Genomic DNA, 19,703 nt, shown 5'->3' with positions numbered 1-19,703 from the left:
CAAATATTATCAAATGTTCTTATCATTGCACAAATAGGTACTTTATATTATATTATAGACAAAGTGTCCATGATCGATATTCTTTATGGACGCCACATATAGTGAAGTCCCATGTCCCCTGGGGTAAGGGGCAGATGCATTATGCATACATCTGTTTCACTGATCGATTTTCTTTTTAAGGACAAGTAGGTGATCAGCATTCTGTGACCTACCAGACCGAGACATTTTTTTTTCTTCGTCTCCACCGGGAATCGAACCCAGGTCCCCTCGGTTCTACGCTCACGCGTCAACCACTGTACCAAGGCGGCGGTCAATAACGCCACATATAGGTATCTATACATATAATAAATCTGTAGAAGGGTCAATTCTGTACATTGAAAATATTGAAAAAATAAATAGCAGGGAGTGTTACTGGATCGATACCAAGCCCAAATATGTGATTAAAAAAATTTTTGTCTGTCTGTCTGTATGTTCAGGCATCACGTGAAAACTAACGGTTCGATTTCGATGAAACTTGGTATAATTATTCCTTATTATCCTGGGCATAAAATAGGATACTTTTTATCCCGGAAAAATACGTAGAAAAAAAAAATCTTAATTTTTCTTAATTTTTCCGCGCGGACGGAGTCGCGGGCGGAAGCTAGTGTTTTAATAAAGTATGACACTTTTTGCCTGGATGAACAATGCGTTAAGTTATGGATATAAGCTGAGGTCTGCGTCGAAGCACTAAAATTACCATAAAGTACTTTCCTATTCCGTAGGAATATATAATGAAAGTATTAATAATTCATATTTATTACGTAGCTGCAGAAAATCTACCTACCTACTACTTACAAATCTAGAAAGCTATATATAATAAGTTAGGTACCGAATAAAAACTCTTATAATCATATAACTATAATAAAACTGTTAATGGAATTTTAGTTGTCAAACAAATGTAAGTAATTAGTTTATCAATCGTTAGATAGTTAGTCATATTTTTTTTTAACAAGCGGTTGCCGGTTCGCACGTGTTAGATGTTTACGTTTTCTCACCTTAGAAACCATCTTCGTACTTCAAGGAATATTATAAAATATTATAGAAGATAATCTTCTTAATATATATAAATCTCGTGTCACAATGTTTGTCCTCAATGGACTCCTAAACCACTTAACCGATTATAATAAAATTCGCACACCAGATGCAGTTCGATCCAACTTGAGAGATAGGATAGGTTAAATCTCAAATCGTTTTAGAGAAAGCGGGCGAAGCCGCGGGCGGTAAGCTAGTATTATATAAGAAAATCTGTTAATTAAGTAAGTGGGTGGACAGGGTGCCGAACAGATTTTCTTTAATTAGTATTTTTGTTCGAGATTTTCTTATTTTTAATTCTTATCATGGAAAATGTACCTACAATATATTTTTCTCCAACAATTAAATTTTCCAATTAAGATGCCACTTTGATATGTCTGGGAAGGAAACTGACTGGACTGAAATAGGAAAATGTAATGAGGATTTCTTGGAACCATCTAATGAAGGAACTATACATATCCCCACCGGCTACCTACTAGATTCTAGAACCTGTATACACCTGTATACTAGAATTTATGAAAATATTTACAAAAATGTTGTGTCATTGTTTTTTTCTCAAACATGTAATGAAACCCACAGAACACCCAACGCGTCATAACTTTTATCTCATTCAAAAGACGATGCAAATGACACAATTACCAAGAAATTCGCTAATTTAAACTCATTATTATCTGTCACTTCCTCGTGCCTATCGCCGAAATTAGGGTGACCGGTATCTAGGTTCAAGCTGGGGTCAGCTTGTGAGGAGCTGTGAGTGGCTTCTTGAGTCCAGACCACGTCGGCATGCGAGACGCTCGTAGCAATCCGCCGCTTGCGGCTATCCCGCTGCTGTTAGCACTGGCGGCTGCAACCAGCGCGCAATCAGAGGTATACCAAGTAATCTGCGTATATTTCCTTTCACAACCCGTGCTTTTAAGTGTACTATAACAACACTAGTGACCATTTTGTACCGTGAATTATTGTAATTAGTGACTATATAGCATTGTTTTTTCAGAGATGGCTCTTGTGCAAGCACAAATCGAGCCACGATTGCACTACATGGCAGATCACCGACGACCTAGTAGAGAATTCCATGGACCTACCAGGAGGTATACGGACGGGCCATGTATGTGGTTTCACGTACACTAATCCGAGGAAGGAACACCGCAAGTTTATTAACGTAATTATAATTAATTATCCATCTTGTATGTATTGTAGTTAGATTTGTGTGAACGCGCTGCGAAACATTGAGGCTATGCGATATAAATAAGCGAATAAAATACGTATTGAATTTAATGTTGATAAGTAATGAGGGCTTAATTAGAACTTGGCTTGACGAGTAAAATAATAAATAGAACTAAGCATAATATGAGTATGTATAACATAAAACAAAATCAAAAGCAATTTAATATGTAAAAGCTTTTAACCTTAATTTGACCCGTTTTCTCCATAATAAAACTTCATTATTTCAACGTCGAGAGTTTAAAAGGGAAGTTAATTTTATAGAAAAACAACACAGTAGTTATATTCGATATAATTTCTCAAGCGATACATTGCAAATTGGATTAAATCCGACGCTATAAAAGGCAGGTCATTTCTCCACTAGAATGAAGATGAAATCGAATAAGAGCTGGAAGCTAACTAAATTGAATTTCCTCGTGCCTTTGTTCATAAAAATTCAATTATATTTAAAATTTAAAACGTAAATTTATTTTAAACGTAATTGTTAGCTGACTTATGGTTTACCAGCTAGTTTTTTGTAGATAATATTTTAATACAATATTGTTGTGCACCCTAGCTTTGCCTGTGATACACTGTCGAAGATTGTAAAACACTTTTCTCAAGGCTAGATCATCACATGATGAAGTGCGTTAACGCTTCTTGACAGGACATACAGACAAATATCGTTTTTATATAGATAGGTAAATAATTGTGACCGAATTTCGACGGCACTACATCCACTCAATTCTCAAATTACCAATACCTAGGTACGAAAGATACATTATATTGCACGAATGTTCACAACACGAGTGCACTTCCAATTCCATTACTTTCATATATTTTTATTGTGGCCATATGCGGAATCGAAAAGGCTTGCATATAGACAATCTATCTATACTTGGATTGATATGTATATATATCTAGATACTGTTTTCCGTCCGTGTGGATATAGAAATACCTGCACACTTTCCGAAACCGCGTGCTTTTCGTGATAACAATAATTATCCTGTGTCTTTTTTGAAACTATCTTTGTATTAAATTTTATCCAAATCGTAATGGTATAGGCGTGAAGAAGAGTCAGACAGATAGCTAATTTCACATTTATTATTCTCATATATTATTGTATGATGATGATGACAAGTAGGAATACCTACATCTCTATAGATAGGTATTAAACTCGGATACGCAAGAAAGACTTGTTACTTTTTTATTAGGTACTTTTGTAAATTAGTAGATTTGTAAACCCCATGATTGCCTCGTCTTTTAAAACATGAAATTATAATAAGATTTATAGACTCTGAGATTGCCTGGTCGTGACAGTGTAATGAAAATGAGTTTTCTTTAGATCATTTATAAAGTCGGAGTGAAGCTATCGAATCCCCAGTGTAATTATCATTGACGTTGAAAACGATATGTTTGATTTAAAGTTTGATTACACAGTGGTTCAATATTTCATCATATAAGTAGGTAGATTAAAAATTATATTTTTCTTGATATACCTATTACCTAACAATAGAATTAGTACCTACATATTATAGGTTTTATGGACATTTTGTAGTTTGGTAAAAATAAAAATGATGTAATGTAGATTTTATTTTTCAATATCACGTGTACATTAATAATTTTTATGTAATTGGAGTAGGCTATTGTTTGTTTTTTTTTTTTTTTGTTTAAAAGAAGTAAAGTTGATACTGAACACAAATTATTTTGAAAGTACAGATGTTTAGCATTAGTTCAAATCTAGTGGTGGGTACCTAAGTAAACAAATTGTTTAAAATGCAAACATTTACAGAATAATATAATAAATTAGGTAAAATTACATATAAGTTATTGAGTGACATACGGAACATGGGAATAATTTCAATGATAATAAATACCTAATAGGTATATAAGTACCGAATAACCGAGTATTTTATAGATAAGTATATATATATTATCAGTCCGTACGAGTGCATGGTATCACTACAAACTACTTACTATTGCATAGTTTACTTTTCAGGTCATAATCGATCGGTAACCACATTTAAGTTACGCTCATTCTAGTTTTAAAAAATAAACGACTTATCATCTACATAAACATTTAGTTATTAGAATCAGAGTACCTTCTACTATATCTACTTATGTCGTGGTAGTAAAAATGTTTAAACTCTAGTCTGTGGTTTAAAGCAGTTCGAATGTTACAATAACTTTTACCTTTACCGATATTATGCGATCTTAAAATGGACTATGTCTCTTAAACAGATAATATTTGTTCCCATATTTTAAGTCGGGAAATACGATAAGACGTTATCTCTCTAACTCTTTAACTGTGTCAGTGGTCGTTCACATCACAGCGGCTGACCTAAAAACGTACTTGCGGATTCTCGAAAATCCAATTAAAATAATAAAAAAACATTAAAAACAAGTAAACAACGGTTTGGCTGATTTAATGTGACGACTTCTAATTAATCTGAAGATATAAACGACGCATGAAGTTACTTATTTATGCTTATTATATTCGTAAGTTCGTGATATCTTTAGAATTTGCATTTGTTTATGTAAAGTACATTAGCTGTTTATATTGCATTGAGTCTTGCATTCCGAAGAATTTCATACTTAAACGATGTGCCCTTTAGTACTTATATACCTACCGAGTTAGATATCTGCATATTAATAATATACAAATTTACCTACAAAAAATCAATGTTATGTTTATTTTTTAATTGTAGGTAGGTATTTTTTAGTTGCACGGATAACAATATTATCTTTAAAAACTTACATAAATTATTTTATGTTTTAATATCAACATTATACTTAAGAATACTTTGCAATGAAAAGTTGTTACAATAATTTTCATCTATGCAAAACAGAATTACATAGGTAACAAAGTAATTCTATAATAATAAAATTTTATTTTGCCAGTACCTAACGTCCTTCTTTGGCTTTTGGTGGTTAATTTGCTAAAACATTCGTAAATTTCGCCTCTTTAACAACATAATATAATCGAAATAAAACACATACAAGATAAAACGCTATCTGAAACAAAAACATTAGCTATATTTAAAACGTTAAAATTTAAAATCAGCGCAGAAAAAATCCCTCGAAATATACAGCATTCAAAATACCTATAAAAGTGAAAAGAGTGAGCGTGAAAATGTATAAACTCAAGTGTTTAAAAGTGGGTCGGTCTTTCTGCTATATTCATCTCAAAAGCCCGTCGTTACGAAGAATAAACCGTGTGACGCTATGGACACTTGCCTTTAACTTTTCATCTGGCTTTAAATTTTTTCCTCGTTTGACGTAAGTAAGAATTTTAACCTAATAATATTTATTATAAACTGGAAATTGCATGTGACGAAGAAATATTTAGCAAACTAATGGAACAATTAATTTGGCAAAAGTTTTGCCCGCACTTTTTGGTGTGTAGGTAGGTCTAATAGCCATATTTTATTTTATGGGTAATTCTTCCACTTTAACATTGCAATAAACGCCATAATATGGTTAGTTTAGCTTTTGTAACCCATTGAGCCCCAAGCGACCCGTTCGGTCCCAGACACAATAGATTTTCTATTGCGTCCGTGGTTCCGGGGCCTGAGTTAATAATAAGCAAAATTGTTTAAAAATGATTAGGTATTTATGTTATTTAAATTTTCTATAAGTAGTTAACTACACGTGTAAAAAACCAATGATAAAGAAACGCATTTTGATAACTGCTAACATTAAGATAAATTAAACAAAACATAAAATATTCATTTCCACTGAGATGATACTAAATTGAACTTTTAGAAAAGAAAATTATTTTAGTGTGATATTAACGAAAATTAAAAATATTGCTATGAAAATATATAATAACTAGCTTTGCACCCGCGTAGTAAAAGAAAAACCCGCATAGTTCCCGTTCCCGTGGGATTTCCGGATTAAAACCTATCCAATTTCCCGGGATAAAAAGTAGCCTATGTCCTTTCTCGGGTATCAAAATGTCTCTGTATCAAATTTCATGCAAATTGGTTCAGTAGTTAAGACGTGATTGAGTAACAGACAGACAGAGTTACTTTCGCATTTATAATATTAGTATGGAATATAAATCTAGAAATCAAGGAGCTACTTTTCTTGAATCTATAATTAATAAAAGAGGTCCTATCCTATACCTATGAGTAATGGTTACGTCCCGTAGAAAGCTAGTAACTTTACACGATTTTAAATAAATCCTGCATCTGTATACCACATACATATTATGAATAGCTTTAAACATTACTTCCATTTATGTACAATACTATAACTCCGTATCATACAAACGTAACAAGTATCACATAGTTCCGAATCCACAGCTAAATTTTTTATCACAATTATTACGAGACGCTCATATTTTGTCAATGCTAGCACTCCCTTGACCTGTTTATTGCACAATTAAAACCAGTGTCTTATGAGCTATTTTTTTTCATGTCAAGGTAAAGACATGGTTTAAGTAGGTTGGTACTTTGGGTGCGGCGGCTTTTTTATGTTACTTCCTGCGTATAAACCTACTATACCTGTGTAAACATAGTTTAGGGTGGTTTAGGTACAGATAACATGTTAATTTTAATTCTGATCTCGAATGTTTGAGAGTCATTTACGCATACTTTTGCATTAGAATTAAGATGGGTAGTAAGACGTTTCCGCGTGTATTTTTTTTCTGTAGTATGCCCAATGTTTTTAGTCTGGTTGCAGAGCTTGACCGACCGTCAGTGCGTACCGTCGCGGTCGGTCCTGACGATACGCATCAACAATTCTATAACTATGACACTAATGCGCATGACAATACGCGTGCGTATGGTCGGTCTAGCTATGAAAGGTTTTATGAATTTCCATACATATGACAAGCGCGACTGACGTACGCACTGATGATCGGTCAAGCTCTGCAACCAGCCTTAATAATTTTTGAAGCTAATCGATTTAACGCCACAGGTGTAAAATTCGTGCTATTAAAATTGTCTAAATATTATCTCAACAGATTGAATCAATTGACTACAGCACTTTCAAATCCTTTTATTGCAAGCGGATACACGAAGTCTACAACTCCTACGATTTGTCCCAGGCTCAAGAACGAATAATAAGATCTTCGAGATTTCGAAGACAATCGACGTTTGTTCCCCGGGGGAGGTACCGGGGACAAACCCAGTCTCAATATTTGTCAATTGACAAAGGAAATGGGAAGGATGAGGGCAAGGCTGAAGCACATTCCGCTGCTGATTCATCCAGAGCTAGCGTCAGTAAGTATAGACAATCTTAAATACTTAAATAGATGAGTAAGCAACCTGCCAAACGAGTCGATGTCATAGTACCTAAGAGCCGGCGCGCACGAGCAACTTTGTCTCCGCAACTATTTTGTCTCTCCCATCAATTTGTATTGGGAGTTGCGTCGTACGCGCACTTTCATACTAGCCCATGGCTGGAGAGACAAAATAGTTGCGGAGACAAAATAGTTGCGGAGACAAAGTTGCTCGTGCGCGCTGGCTCTAATAGGACTTCACAACTTTTATATTTTAACTGAAGAACAAATGTTAAGTACTTTCAATTCAGGTGTTTTCTTGTGTTTATTGTGTTTCTTTCTGACGCTATTGTTATGACATTTCCTTTCATAGTTTATGTGAAGAAAAGCATTTTTTAACAAAAGAAAAAAAGATTTAGCTCGACAATATTGTGAGAAATTAAAAGGTTATCTTTTTTTCCAGCTATATAAAAGATGCTTTTATCAATTCTTTAATAATTAATGGTCAAGGTTAAGGTTATGGGAAAGTGAGAATTTTTTTAATAAAGTAGGTTTCAATTATTTTAATTATTTCTATTACCATCTACGATCCGCCGCAAATGGTACATTAACCACATTCAGGGGGCTTACCGTGACCTCTTAAAGCGGTAGTTATTCAATGAAACTTACATTTTCAGGTGGTAACAGCGGCATGGGACAGGCCCAAAGTCAATCTATCTATGATCCTAGCTGTGACGGTTGTTATGGAAAAACAGACGTTGCGGAAAGTTTAAGAAAACCTCAGGGTCCTGATGGTTCAAACGGATATGGACCTGGCTGGAGGGGGACCGGTGGATATGGAGGGTATCCTGGAACAGCATACGGACCTGGACAAGTCGGACCAGGTTCTCCTTATGGCCCTGGACAAACTGGTACAACACCAGGTGGCACAGGAAGAGAACCTTACGGTACATATGGACCGGACGGCAGATTCATACCTGGGGGCGGACCTAGTGGAACTAATGGTCAGCGCGGGCCTGGTGGTAATGGATACGGCACAGCTCCTGGTACTACTGGAGGTTATAATCCAAGAGGAATTGCAGGTGGAATAGTGCCTAACGTGCCAGGTTTTGATGGCAGAAACGGACAACCAGGGAGCACAGGACCACAGGGCAATGGTTATGGAAAAGATGGAAAAGGAACGTTACCCGGTTATCCAATAGGAGTCGGAACAAATGGGATTTCTAGAGCAGGTAGTCCATATGATGGTAGTTCCGTTCCTGGTCGCGGAAATAATGGTTATGGTCCTGGACAGCAGGGATATAGACCTGGTCAAGGTGCACCAAACAGTGGCGATGGACAAAGACCTGGACATTCTGTTAATGGTGGATATGGACCAACAGATGGGCAAACTGGAGGCTATGTTCCGGGAAAAGAATCAAGCACATATCCCGGTAATGATGGACGTTATGGTCAAGCTCCAGGTACTCATGGTGGCTATGGTCCGATACAAAATGGTGGGTATGGTCCAGGACATGATGGTAACCGTAATTATATTCCTGGACAAACTGGTGGATCAGTTAACGGCGGTAATATTCCAACGACATCTGATGTTGGCCCACATGGAGGTTACCAACCGAGTCAAACTGGTACTTTGTATCCGGGCGATGTTGGACCAAACGGAAGATATAGTCCAACCCAAGCATCTGGAAATGGACCCGGACAAGGCGGGGCAATTCCTCCTGGGCAATTAACTGCTCCAGGCAGTGGAACATATGATAATACACCTGGCGGAGTAGGTCGAAGTCCTGATCAAAGTGTATCGGGCATTTTACCAGGTACGTCGAAATACGGTCAAGTTGGAATTCCAGGTGGTCCCACGTATGATGTTAGACATAACTTAGGAGTTGTGCCCAATCTAGGTCATTCAAATGGGCCTGTAGCGTCAGGTACATATACTGCACCCGACGGTACTAACTATATATGTTGTGTGGTTCCAGGTCAAACTGCACCAGGAGGCCATTCCGTAGTGAGCCCCAACGGACAATACAGTCCAGGAACGCAATATGGTACAGGACAATATGGGCCTAGTGATCGCACTAGCGCAGAGCCTAGTAATCTTTACGGACCTGTCAGTCAGACAGGTGCTGGAACTGGCAAATATTATGGGCCCAACGTACAAGCTACTACGAGACCTGGAGGGCAAATCGATTCAGGACCCGGTATTCAATATGGATCTGGTAGACAATACGGACCTGGTGGACAATACGGTCCCGGTGGAAAATATGGTCCTGATGGACAAGTCGGTGTGGGTTCTGGAGGACAAGCAATTACTGGACCTGGTGGACAAACTGGAATAGGACCTGGTGGACACCTTGGACCTGGTGGGCAATATAGTCCTGATGGAAGTGCTGGTACTGGACCTGGAGGACAAATAATTGCTGGACCTGGCGGACAAACTGTAATAGGACCTGGTGAGCAATACGGTCCTGGTGGAGGAGCTGGTACTGGACCTGGTGGAGAGGCTGGAACTGGACCTGGAGGACAAGCATTTGCTGGACCTGGCGGACAAACTGGAATAAGACCTGGTGGACAACATGGACCTGGTGGGCAATACGGTCCCGGTGGACATGCTGGTGTGGGACCTGGTGGACAAACTGGAATAGGACCTGGTGGACAACTTGGACCTGGTGGGCAATACGGTCCTGGAGGAAAATATGGTCCTGGCGGTCAAGCTGGTGCTGGACCTGGAGGACAAGCAATTGCGGGACCTGGCGGACAACCTGGAATAGGACCAGGTGGACAACTTGGACCTGCTGAGCAATATGGTCCTGGTGGTAAATATAGTCCTGGTGGACAAGCTGGTGCGGAACCTGGAGGACATTATGGACCTGGTGGACAATATGGGCCAGATGGACAATATAGGCCTGGTACACAAACGGGTATTGGACCTGGTAGTCAATCTGGTACTGGACCTGGTGGACAATATGGAAAATATGGACCTAGTGGACATTATGGACCAGATGGAAAATATGGACCTAGTGGACATTATGGAATTAATGGACAATATGGCCCTGCTGGAAAAACTGGTGTAGGACCTGGTGTTCAAACTGGTACAGGACCCAGTGGGCAAATCGGTGTAAAACCTGGTGAACAATATGGACCTAGTGGGCAGTATAGTCCTGGTGGACAAACCGGAACAGGAACCGGTGCACAATACGGTCCTGGCGGACAAGCAAGTATTGCACCTGGAGCTCAATACGTACCTGGTGGGCAATATGGCCCTGGTGGAAATGCGGGAACCGGACCTGGGGGACAAGCTGGTGGAGGTCCTGCTGGACAAGGTGGATCCGGTCCTGGAGGGCAATATGGTACTGGTGGACAATACGGACCAGATGGACAATATAGACCTAGTACACAAGCGGGTGCAGGACCTAGTGGACAAGTGGGCACTGCACCTGGTGGGCAAGCAGGTGTAGGTCCTTCTGGACCTGGAGGTCAATATGGACCTGGCGGACAATATGGTCCTGGAGGACAAGGAAGTGTTGGTCCTGTTGGAAAAGGGGAAACCGGACCTGCAAGTCAATATGGACCTGGTGGTCAAATGGGCCTAGTTTCTGGTGGACAAGTAGGTCCTACAGGACAAGGGGGAGTCGAGCCTGGGGGTCAATATGGGAATGGTGCGCAATATGGACCAGGTGGACAATATGGTCCGGCTGGACAAGCAGGTTCCGGACCTGGTGCACAAGAAGGTTCTCGTCCTAGCAGTCAATTTGGACCTGGCGGGCAGTACGGACCTAGTGGACAATATGGACCTGTAAGAGAGTACGGTCTTGGTGGGCAAACAGGCACACGACCTGGTAATCAATATGGGCCTGGGGGACAAACTGGTATAGGACCTGGTGGGCAAATTGAAGCTGGACCTGGAGGGCATGGCAGTGTTGGACATGGAGGAAACACTGGTGTAGCACCTGGTGGTCGATACGGACCTACAGGAACCGGGAATCAATATGCTCAAGAAACCGGTGCAGGTGGACCAGGGACACAATATGCCCCGGGTGAACCATACGGTGGTGGAGATGGAGGCAGGGGGCAATATGGGGTATGACATTTTCTTTTTTATGATTCACAAAGATAAGTATATCATGTTATCATGTATATCATAAAATAAATTTAATATAAAATTTAATTTTTCACAGGTAAGTGAACCCGGCAACGGCTTTAATGGTATGTATGGTGGATATTATTCATAAGATTTAAAATATTTTCAAGAATTAATATATTAAAAAAATAATATTTATTTTAGGAGTACCACAAAATTACATCGATCCCAATTCCATTGCTGATGGTGATGATTCAGAAGCTCAAGCGATAGTCAATCAAGCTGTTAATGGCACAACAGCTAGTGCGTCATCCAAAGGCGGCAATGACAAAGGCAGAGCTCAAACACACGTTCAGGGAACATACACCGGAAGTGGCTCGTTCCAAGCACAAGCTCAAATAACCGGTGAAAATAAAGAAGCTGAGAGCGAAGTAAGTGGTGGAAAGAAAGGTGCATCCAGTTCCGCTACGGGAAGTGGTCGAAACAATAAGTCACAAGCGAGTGTGCAATTAGGCTCTGAAACAGGATCTGTACAAACACATTCACAAAGTAGTGGAGCCATGCATTCATCTAATTCTCAAGTTCAAGGAAGCGTTAAGGGAGGCATGGCTGATGCTCAAGCTCGCGGGCCGGGAAGTACGTCTTCTCAAGCTCAAATTGGTTTCACACCCTATAAAGACGGAGATAAAGCTAAACACGATCTCCAACAAGCTCCATTCGTTGGCGGCGGCATGTCATCCGCCCAGTCGAGCGGTCGCACTGGCCAGTCCCAATCGCAACTTCATGGAACGTTCAGATATGGAATTACTTATAATGGCGCAGCGCAAGCCGGTGCCAGCCTGGATAAGGACGCCGTTTTTCCCAATAGATTATCTTACGAGAAAATAGATGTTTTTGATGAGAAAGATAAAAACATTAATCTAGATTTGACCGAAACGCCCTTAGAAGCAGAAACTGAGAAATTTCCAGATACAACTCCGCTACCCGAGTTACCGGTTGAAATTCAAGAGCAGGACCAACAGACGACAACTGAGGTACCACCTGATGAAACAATGAGAAATTCGGAAAGTAGGTATGATGCTCATCCACATGCAGAACATCATAAATACGAAACAACCCAACTACCACCAGAACCAACGTTAACAGATAATAGGCGTTCATTCCAAAATGGTTACAATGGTAATAATGATTACGAATTTACAACAGACAAAGATGAAAATGAAGAATATGACACGGATAACGAATTTGTACCGGAAGGGGCAGAAGTAGACCAAGGAGAATATAACTACGACGAATACCCAAGAAATACACCAACTCACCAATCTCTACAAAATCCCAGTAGAAACGGTCTGGAGGTACGCCAAACTACGGGTGGTAATACCCAACACATTGTTCTGGGCTCGTTAAAGAAACACGATGCAGTTATAACACAGAAGAATTCAGAACGACCGGACGAGACGAGGGTTTATCAGCCCGGAGAAAGGGTTCCCGGCACAGGAGGCTATACGATCCCGATAGGATTCACGGGAAGCGTAAAATCGGTTGCGTCGAAAGACAAAACCTACGTAGTTGGATCAAGGGATAACCCGTCACAAGCGCAAACAGTGACACTCATGCCCGGCACGGGAAAAATAAAATATACACACTCGCCAAATTACAATAAGTACGTTCATCCGAACAATTTGAAATCGTTGCAGAACAGGAAAAGAGACGACGATAGATACGTCTCTGTATCTAAATCGGTGACGCGGGCGTTAGACAATGACAACAATATACGTAAACAGTACTCTCATACGTACTATACGAAATCGTCATCCTGCGGCTATTTCACTTTTACTTGCACAATGGTGAGTAGCGCGGAAGGCAAAAAGAAAGTTTGCAAACCAAAAGTGCCAACTAACCCTGATGGAACACCTATCAGATGTTAATATAATATTATACTTTGGCAATTTAGTAATTAAATAGATATCTTAATCAAACTATTGAATAATTTAAATGATGATGATAAAAAAAAATACTTAGATAAACTAATGTAAATATGATATTTTGTAAGTTATGTGTAATAAAATTGAAATTATCTTATAAATGGTCATTTTTATTTCGCACCCTGTAAACTTTTTCTTTGTTTCGCATAAATCATTAAATCAAAATGAAGAAAAAGAAAAAGATTGGATAGTAGTAGTAGTTACTTAGTAGTACTTAACTTAGTACGTTAGTAGGTATTTAGGTAAAAAAAACAAACAAATTACTTCATACAATTTATTGAATCCCACAGAAACAATACTTTTAAAATGTGTAACCACACTGACAGGATATAATATTACACAATCATTATATGTTAGATACATCTTCAACACCGATATAAGTTTATATACTGGGAGTATTATATAATTCAAGATTCAATAAGAGATATTCTTCTTCTAAGAATACTTGTTGATCTTTTCGTGTGCAGTTACAAAGATGGATGAATATCAAACAACTGTTTTTCATACCTGATGTTGCAGTTAATCTTTTAAATTTTAAAATATCCGAACATTTCATCCACCTTAGTAAACCACTACACTTTACAAACATTCAATAAAGTATAAAACACGTAAAAGGAGTGTGTAAATAAGTTTGAATACAGTCAATAAAACTATTTAAGTATATAGAACATTTAGTAAATTCTATAATCCACATCTATATTATGTGAACACGGTGTAGGAGCTTGTTCAATAACGTCGAGACGAGATAAAAATCTGTATAATGTGAACATTTACTTTGATAAAATCCCCAGACTTAAGGAACACGTAAAATTATTTTTTTGATAAATTTTTTTATACATTTTAATGTTAATATACTTTACGACTAAATACTTATCGACGATGTACATCGCTGTCTATTTAAAATATATTTACCCCATCAGTTAAAATTGGTATCGGTACGTGCAAATATTCCGTAAAACTTATAGCCGTAATATATCTCCTCCTTTCATAAAACCACAAAAAAAAGGAATGTTTAAAAAAATTAAGTACAAACGAATCACGCACGAGTGGAGCCTGTTTAGATCTATCAATACTGAATTTATGGCAAAAACATTACAAACTAACCCACATAAATATCACAACACTATGTTGCCATCACTCGTTACAATTGTATCTGATTCCAGAGAACATAGTTTATTCTATAATTTTAAATGCTATTCTTAGTAATTTCGTTATCACTAAGTACATTTTGAAACGAACCAGCAGTATTAAAATTAGCTCACCCCGATCTTAAGGAGCAATGAAAAAAGCTATATTATGAAAAATATAAGCCTATCACAAAGTAGTAAAACAATAAACAAGAATAACTGCCTCTTTAATTCAGTCTCATGTTGGAATGCAAAGTTAAACTTAAAGTAGTGAACAAACAAAACACTATTGAAAATTATCGGTTGCATAAATTAGTATTTAGTTAAATTAGTTGAGCTGCAAATAAATCACTAAAAATCATTCCCGACGGGAGCGATACTTAAAAACTAAAAAAAAAAATATAAATAATAACTATTCTCCTTAAACACGCATTAGAGAGAACAAAAAAAACAACTTATCATAAAATTAACGTAACTAAAAATAAGTGGCAAAACAAGACAATAACTTAAAATCTAACATGTCTTGGATAAAGATATAAAATTGAGAACTTAAAGTAACTTGGTGGGGATGAGAGTGCTTATAGCAATAAAAATACAAAACAAAAACAAACATAAAGTATCCAGTATTCATGCAAAACTGAATACTTTATTCGAAATCGTGTAAAATTTTTGTTACTGTAACGAATTTTCTATTCTCATCTAAAAATCAATTCGAATTCGAATTATCGCATATGTGATTATGTGCAAGTGTCGATGTAAGTGCAATTGTTTATAAACAATTCTAATTTAAGAAAATCAATCCTTAATACCGTATACAAAAAGCTTAAAATGCTATAAATCATCAAGTGTATCGCAAAATGCAACGTGGCAGTGGGTATAGTAGCAATAAACTATTTCTCGTTAGGCGGCATTCCTCATCAAACTTAATGAGATTAAATTATAAAATTTGTAAAATATCAAGGAACATTTAATAATAAAATGTATTATGTAATTATATTTAATTTGTATTAATATTCGAATATACTTTGACTCTTGAATATTATATTATATTGTAAACATAACCTTTTGTGAGTATAATCGTTAAAAATATTTGCTAAGAGACATTCGAGTACTTAAATTACTTTTATTAAATAATATTCTCTTAAATGACGTGTCATGTTAAAACCTACAAACTATTTATGACTTCACGAGTCTAAATTTAATACTGAGCTGCCAATGGGCTTGTAACACATAACTTCAACATTTCTGTAACTACATCAAGACGTGAGATTCATAATTCTACACACATAAAGCAAGTATGTACGTATGTGTATGTATGTACACCAAAATTGCATACTTTGAATTTTTTAATGATTGGATAAACAATTATATCTATGAAGTACACGCAATTCACACTTAAATCAAAAACACACAAATAGGAGTAGTATAAAATGAGATCTTGTAGTAGTTGCAGCTGATTGGTCTGTAAATTTCTTCTTAACTTGATATAGTATCTTCTTAATACATAATATATAGTACTAAGTGGAATATTGATCACTACATATGAGAGAAAAATGATAGACTGTCAGCTGCAACGCAATTTAGAGATTCATAAAATGGCAATCTGAATAAATACTGCTATGAGGAACTTGATATTACAATGGCCTCAATTTAGCGGACTCTCCATAAAACCCAGAACATCGACCACACAACCTCTAGACGCCTAATATTAGCTTGTATGCACTAAGTTCAATCTGTCAACAACTTGAGGTATGGTGAACCGGGGCGCTGCATTCTCATTGGCTAATTCAGGGTCACCAAAATAATGTCCTAGAGATGAGACATAGTAAATTTGTATACACATACTTTATCGATATATTTTGTATTCACATACTTTATCATTGGAAATTTAATACGATGTTAATACATTTTAATAAAAACCAGTCCAGCGTGAGTCGGACTCGCGACACTGAGGGTACCGTACAAACAGGCTAAAGAACAACAAATCTGCAAAAAATCGGTCACCCATCTAAATTATGACCCTTGCTTAACCTCGATTTTCATTTTTATTGTTATAGTATTCATTTTATTTTATTACAAAAACTTAACATTTTATATTATAATATAACTATATTATGCAACGTCATTTATGTCATTAATTTTGAAAACAACTAGTATAAAATCGCGAACCTAAATAGTTTTCGATAATTATTATCGATACAATTTACAATCACAACTGGTATGTCACTAGTTACACGTGCCAGACCATAGAATAAAAGAAGGAAAGGGATGCGTAATCAGGTGCATACGAAAGAAAGAGATGCAAATATAATCGACGCACTTTGTCAATTGACCAGTACCAGCGTAAAAAGAACTCCGATAAAAGATTTTTCGTAATAATATTTAAATTATACGCAAACAAACAACTTAAATATGAAAAGTAATCCCGTGCTTCTGCGAACTTCAGATTTTACTCCATTTAATACTATAAGGAGCCATTGTTTCTTTTTTTTAAAGGTTTTTTCAGACGTGTTAACAGATCACGGAACCGGCCGAAACTGATAGTTGCGTTTCGTATGGCAGCGGTTATAAGTCCTATTAGACACATGCGTTGACAGAAACAGTTCGTCTGTTATTAGGCGCCTAGTGGTTGTGTTGTCGATGACCCAGAATCATATTCTTTCTCTATCTACATATCTCTCTCTGCCTTTTGAGCAAAGACATGTGCAAATTCGACATTTCATGCAATTCATGCCAAAACCTTTCTTATAACTCCTTGGTCTAGGGTTGCTTAAATGATATCATCCCTAATATTAGCTCAAATATTCTGCAGAATTCTGAGCTATACAGACATCATTTAATACTAATCTTAATATATATAAATCTCGTGTCACAATGTTTGTCCTCAATGGACTCCTAAACCACTTAACCGATTATAATAAAATTCGCACACCATGTGCAGTTCGATCCAACTTGAGAGATAGGATAGTTTAAATCTCAAATCGTTTTAGAGAAGCCGCGTTAGGGCGAAGCCGCGGGCCGTAAGCTAGTTAATCTAAAGATGCTACTGTTATAATAACATTTTATGGAAAGTCCATCAATCCCGTCCAGACGCACCGTTATCTATACAATATTCTTCACTGGGTTAATAAATATGCCTACAAATTTCTCCCCGCTTCGCCTGGACTCACACGATACTTATATATACGTATATCTAATTCAAATTCCATTCAACGCGAACGTATTACGTCCATTTCTCTTATACTTAATTTACAACTTGACTGCGAAATCAACATTATAGTCTAAGAGCCAGATGTAACTTAAACTACTGCAACTACAATACACATGAAATACTTCAACTCTGAGACTAATTATTTTATATTATGTTCAAATAATATGTATAATCTACATGTCAACACTAAGGTAATATGTGTAAATGTGATATAATATTTTTAAACTCTTAATAGCACTATGTGTTTTTGGGACACATAGTAAACCTATAAATAGACAATTTTGAAACTACACCTCTGAAAAACTACAATACAGAGGAATAGCTAAGAGATATATCTTATAACTACATACTATTTTTTACGATATTAGAATTTAAATTTGATAAACTTTAAAATTTCGCAGTCTAAGTTTTGAGAACATGTTTCACAATTTTAAAGATCCAACCAATTTTTATTTTTTAACAAAAAGGAAATACTTCCAGAAGATTCTTTTATTTCTCTATGTGTAATATGATGTGTGAAACCAAGAATGTATTGTAAAACATGTTCTCATACATCTAGAAAAATATAAGATCACCATTTATTAAAATTACACTAAAAGATTAAATACATTCATATCTTGTAGACCTTGTTACTATAAGATATTATGAAATTCAAAGACAATGAAATTATTTTGTGTCACAAGACAAATAAAGTGCTTAGTTTTGAGTACATAATGTACTCCAATATGAAATTTTTGCAATAATCAACCGAAAAAAATATAAATTTTATTGAAAATTAAATAAAATTAGGGTCCAGCCTTAAAGTCAACACGGATTTAAAGTGAAATATGAATGCATCTCTAAGAAAATATCAGCGTTAATAATACTGACAGGTTTATAGTCTTTGAGGTAAAGAATTTTAAATATAATAACTTGAAATATACATAAATACGCGATATTTACTCGACAAGATTGTAAATACTTTATTTATGTCTATGTTAAATATAATTTTGGTAATAAATACCAATTTAAATACTAAAAGATTTCGTTTTGTACAACAAGGTATCTATTTTAGGGGAAAATTCATGAGTACATGCAGTTTTCGCTATGAGAAACAAGTGGATAATCGATTGTATGTAGTCAGTGTAATCATAAAAGAACCGTTCACAACACTATGAATATTTGTACTTTTACATTCGTTTGCAAATTTCCGTCACAATAGGCATGACGAAAGATTTTGAAATCCTCTTCCATAATGTGTGTATACGTTTACTATACAAGAAAAACCCTATATTTCGGTAATATACTTAAATTTAACCAAGATAAAAGCCATTTTTCAAAAAATATTTATAAACTGTGCCAAAACAGCTCGCAGGTGTCATGGCGTAGGTGTGACGTCACTCTTTAGTAAATACGTAATTATTTGTACGCATTGCGAAGAAAATTAAATAAATATTTATTTAATATGTGTTATAGAAACGAATTTCAAAGTTTATAAGTGGTGTGCAGTATTGCAGTGTGAATCTACATAAAAATAATGCTCAAAAATGTGTTAGTAATTATTTCAAGCGAGAAAATAATAAGAAATGATTGTATAAAGTGGGCGCGGAGAACCCCGAAACCACGTATTGTGAATTCGCAATTATATTTCTGTTCTGAGTCGATAAAGCATACGTGAAACAAAAGAAAATAAATAAAAATGCGTATTCTCAACATATTCATAACAACAAAATACATCTGACGTGAGTTGTTTATTTAAACGTGACGTCACGCGTGTTTTAGTCAAAATGGCCAACTGCAGAATTTTAATGTTTTATTTTAT

General features: G+C 36.4%; 1 protein-coding gene across 4 annotated transcripts; it reads left to right on the top strand.

Annotated features, from left to right (window-relative positions):
* Positions 1 to 1,838: 1,838 nt before the first annotated feature.
* LOC123705283 (collagen alpha-1(III) chain) lies at positions 1,839 to 13,659 on the top strand. Of its 4 annotated transcripts, none has more exons than XM_045654004.1 (7): positions 1,839 to 1,938; positions 2,066 to 2,230; positions 7,241 to 7,499; positions 8,176 to 9,315; positions 9,478 to 11,579; positions 11,677 to 11,704; positions 11,784 to 13,659. In XM_045654004.1, exons 1-7 carry the CDS (start codon positions 1,855 to 1,857, stop codon positions 13,505 to 13,507), a joined length of 5,502 nt encoding a protein of 1,833 aa, XP_045509960.1. In that variant the 5' UTR covers positions 1,839 to 1,854; the 3' UTR covers positions 13,508 to 13,659. The 4 variants fall into 4 exon arrangements, with proteins under 4 accessions (XP_045509960.1, XP_045509961.1, XP_045509959.1 ...); XM_045654005.1 differs by having other exon boundaries at positions 8,176 to 9,819; positions 10,126 to 11,579; XM_045654003.1 differs by having other exon boundaries at positions 8,176 to 10,956; positions 11,110 to 11,579.
* The last annotated feature ends 6,044 nt before the right edge of the window (positions 13,660 to 19,703 follow it).

This window comes from Colias croceus, chromosome Z, assembly GCF_905220415.1.
Source record: "Colias croceus chromosome Z, ilColCroc2.1".
NCBI lineage: Eukaryota > Metazoa > Arthropoda > Insecta > Lepidoptera > Pieridae > Colias > Colias croceus.
The sequence above is the reverse complement of the archived record's forward strand: the minus strand, read 5'-3'. Positions and strand labels throughout refer to the sequence as shown.

Coding starts and splice junctions, on each gene's coding strand:
- LOC123705283 (XM_045654002.1), top strand. CDS start 1,855: ATGCGAGACGCTCGTAGCAATCCGCCGCTTGCGGCTATCCCGCTGCTG. Junction 2,231..7,240: donor AACACCGCAAGTTTATTAAC/GTAATTATAATT, acceptor TTATCTCAACAG/ATTGAATCAATTGACTACAG. Junction 7,500..8,175: donor TTCATCCAGAGCTAGCGTCA/GTAAGTATAGAC, acceptor TTACATTTTCAG/GTGGTAACAGCGGCATGGGA.